Genomic DNA, 3596 nt, shown 5'->3' with positions numbered 1-3596 from the left:
CTGTCATTGTGGCCAACTCTTGAGAAGTGTTTTATCTAAAGTTGTTTAATGTTGCTCTGTAATCTGAGATGAGACAGACACTAGGAGTTAAACGCAAGTTGCAGAGCTTCTTGTCCCCTTTTGTACCATGGGTCAAACAAATTTGTGACCTAAAAGTCGTCTGGAAACTGGCATTTATTTAACACAGTCAACTAGTTGAAGGTATGTAAAACACACTCCTTTACCATTGTGTCTGGACTAAATGTGATTCAAAGGAATAGCATTAAAGTAGCTTTAATTAAATTTGATCCATTTTTCTTGTTGCATCCCTTAACCTAATAAAGCCTCTTCTTCAAGTACCTCTTTAATGTGCCCTACACATTGACCCACTTTTATCCTGATAGCACTGGGAGCTCAAGCCAGTGAATTTGGACTCATGGGTGATGCGGTGTCCTGTGAAGAGAAAGCAGAAGTGCAGTATGCCAAGCTGCTGAGGAAATCACATGATGCACCCATTAGATGTATGAAGGATGTGGAACACAGGCCCTAAAAGCTCCTGTCGTTTTCTCTCAAGTTGCTGTGGGTGGATAATAATGTTTTTTTCTGAAGGTTTGAGCAAGGGTGTTTGTGTCGGCGCCAGCTTGATCACCTGAATGCTGGTTCGTAAGTGTAAGATATGTCCCTATAGGCTGCCCATTCTTGTCGTTACAAGAGGTACAGCAGAATGGAGAAGTGCCTCATCTCTAAGAGAATTGCATCTTTGAGTCTCCTGGGAATGGGGTGGGCTTGGACATGGAGCTTAAAAGAACATACTGGTAAGAGAAAAGGAATAAGACAAATTTTCAACCTAAGCTAATGCCCTGGCTGACATGTTCTTCCTTCTGAAAATACAGTATTCTGAAAACTTTACACTTGCAAACCGGAGCCATCGGGGGAAGCGGAACCGGGATACAGGGGTGTGGTGGGATCAGGGTGACGGGGAAACCAGGGTAAGGGGGTCCTGGCAAGGGGAGCATTGGGACATGAGGGAACTGGGGACATGGAGAACAGCGGAAAGGGGCACCGCCGGAAAGGGGAACCAAAGGATCGAAGTCCCAGGGACACGAGAACCGGGAGCCGGGGGCACCATGGACAGGGGGTCACGGGGACATGGGGGAACTGGGGACAGAGGCACCGCGGGAAGCGGGAAGAGAGTGATGGGAGCAGCGAGGCAAGGACAGACGAGGGGAAGAGGGAACCGGGGGCAGGTGGAACTGGGGATGCGGAGACGGAGGCAAGGGGGAATCGGGGATGCAGAGACCGGGGGAAGGGGAATCCAGGGACGACGGAACCGGGAGAAGGGGGAACCTGGGACGCGGGGACCGGGGAAAGGAGGAATCGGAGGAAGGGGGATCCTGGGGCGCCGGGAGCCACCGAGCTGCCGCTGACGTCATCACCCGGCGCCAAGCGACGTCCCAGCCGCAGTGAGGCACTCAGCAGGCGCGAAGTCACCCCCAGCGCCGCAGTGACGTCACGGCGCGGCACTGACGTCACGCAGCGATGCTCTTGTCGCTGCGCGAGCTGGGGCAGTGGCTGCGCCTGGCGCCCTGCGAGCTCGGCCTGCAGGGGCTGGCGCTGCTGCTCTGCTCCGCGCTGCTGGCGCTCAAGGCGGACGGTGCGGCCGCCGCGCTCTCCTGGCGGGCTGTGCTCGGGCCCTGCTTCGCCACCGATGGCCTCAGCACCTACTTCAGCACCATCGTGTCCATGCGGTTCTTCTGGGATGGCGAGAAGCGGCTGGCCGTGCTGCGGCTCTGGGTGCTCAGCGTGCTGGGCCTCAAGTTCGTCTTCGAGCTGCTGCTGTGCCAGAAGCTGGCGGAGGGCACGCGCGAGCTCTGGTACGGGCTGGTCATGGCGCCCGTCTTCATCCTGCTGCAGCTGCTGCTGCTCCGCGCCTGCTGCGTGAACTGAGGGGGCGACGCGGATGGCTGGGGACTGACCTTCTGGAGAGCAGCTCTGCGGAGAAAGACCTGGGTGTCATGGTGGATGACAAGTTGACCATGAGGCAGCAGTGTGCCCTCGTGGCCAAGAAGGCCAATGGGATCCTGGGGTGCATTAAGAAGAGCGTCTCCAGCAGGTCGAGGGAGGTGATCCTGCCCCTCTACTCAGCCCTGGTGAGGCCTCATCTGGAGTATTGTGTCCAGTTCTGGGCTCCACAGTATAAGAGGGATGTGGAGCTGCTGGAGAGAGTCCAGCGCAGGGCCACAAGGATGATCAGGGGCCTGGAACATCTGCCCTATGAGGAGAGGCTGAGGGAGCTGGGCCTGTTCAGCCTGGAGAAGAGAAGGCTGAGAGGGGATCTAATCAGTGTATATAAGTACCTCAAGGGAGGGAGTGCAGAGGATGGTGCTTTTCAGTGGTGGCCACTGACTGAACTAGAGGTAATGGCCACAAACTGAAGCACCAAAAGTTCCACAGGAACTTAAGGAAAAATTTCTTAACAGTGAAGGTGACAGAGCGCTGGAACAGGCTGCCCAGAGAGGTTGTGGAGTCTCCTTCTCTGGAGATCTTCAAAACCCGCTTGGACGCATTCCTGTGCCACGTGCTTTAGGTGACCCTGCGTGTGCAGGGGGGGGTGGACTAGATGATCTCTAGAGGTCCCTTCCAACCCTATGCATTCTATGATTCTATGATTCTATGGGCCGGCCCCGGCCCCGGCTCCAGCCGCGGCCAGGAAGGGCACGAGGTGTCGGTGGCTGCGGCCCAGAGCGGAGCCGCTGCGGAGCAGCCGCGTCAGGACGGGGCAGCGCTGAGCCCCGAGCAGCAGGCGTGGGGCCCGGGGGCCTGCGCTGCCCTCAGCGCCAGGCTTCACTCCAGCCACAGCGATTCTGACATCTCCGCAAAGACCCCGTTTGTGCCGCGTCGCCAACGTCGGCCTCGCTCGGCTCTTGTGTGAATGTATCCTGACGTGCAGCCCTGTTGGACGGGCCAGTGAATGTAAAGCAAAACTGTACAGATAGGGGAATTATACACATACAGCTCCTTGTTTGTTGTTGTTGTTTATTTTCCCCCTGGAAATTTTCTGTACTGAAACCTGCCACCTGGAGTAAGAATTCTTTGGGGGTTCTTTACGTGCTGTCAGCACCTGTGTAAACCTCAAGCTGCTGCCAGCCTGAAACAGAGAAGCTGCTGCTTGTCCTGAGCAGTCCGAGGCCATGATCTTAACACCGATTTCTGCAGTTCTACTCCAATGTGTTCCCGTTTCTCCTGTCCCCTCCCCCGAGCGGCACTTCCTGCCCTCAGGGTGCCAGCAAGGTTGTCTCACGGATTGTGCTGGGAGGCAGAGGGAGCTGGTGCATGGTGTTGAACAGAAATGCAGTTTTTAGTGTTGGAGGCCTATTCCCCAAGGTAGTGCTAAGGGTGTTGGGAGGACCAAGCGAAGGGGCAGAGTAGGAGCAGCTGCTGCTGCTCCTGGAGACAGTTTCTCTGGGTCACAGCTTTGGTGGGAAACACTCCTCGACCATCTAGAAATGAGCCGGGCTGAATGAGGGGGCTTTAGTCTTTCGAGGGGACTTGGAGATCAGCAAGTTACCGTGAGATTCACAAAGTAAAGACGCTTCAGTGTCATTTAGCTGTAGCCG

At 56.0% G+C, this 3596-nt stretch overlaps 1 protein-coding gene across 1 annotated transcript; it reads left to right on the top strand.

Moving 5' to 3' along the window:
* The first annotated feature begins 1518 nt into the window (after positions 1-1518).
* Positions 1519-1926, top strand: LOC148591843 (transmembrane protein 203-like). Its single transcript, XM_088536696.1, has one exon. It carries the CDS (start codon positions 1519-1521, stop codon positions 1924-1926), a length of 408 nt encoding a protein of 135 aa, XP_088392822.1.
* The last annotated feature ends 1670 nt before the right edge of the window (positions 1927-3596 follow it).

The sequence above is a fragment of the Tinamus guttatus genome, unplaced genomic scaffold, assembly GCF_059628265.1.
Source record: "Tinamus guttatus ecotype Peru unplaced genomic scaffold, ASM5962826v1 Tinamus_guttatus_pri_ptg000700l, whole genome shotgun sequence".
Taxonomy (NCBI): Eukaryota; Metazoa; Chordata; class Aves; order Tinamiformes; family Tinamidae; genus Tinamus; species Tinamus guttatus.
Note: the sequence above shows the minus strand (reverse complement) of the source record. Positions and strands in the feature narration are given on the sequence as shown.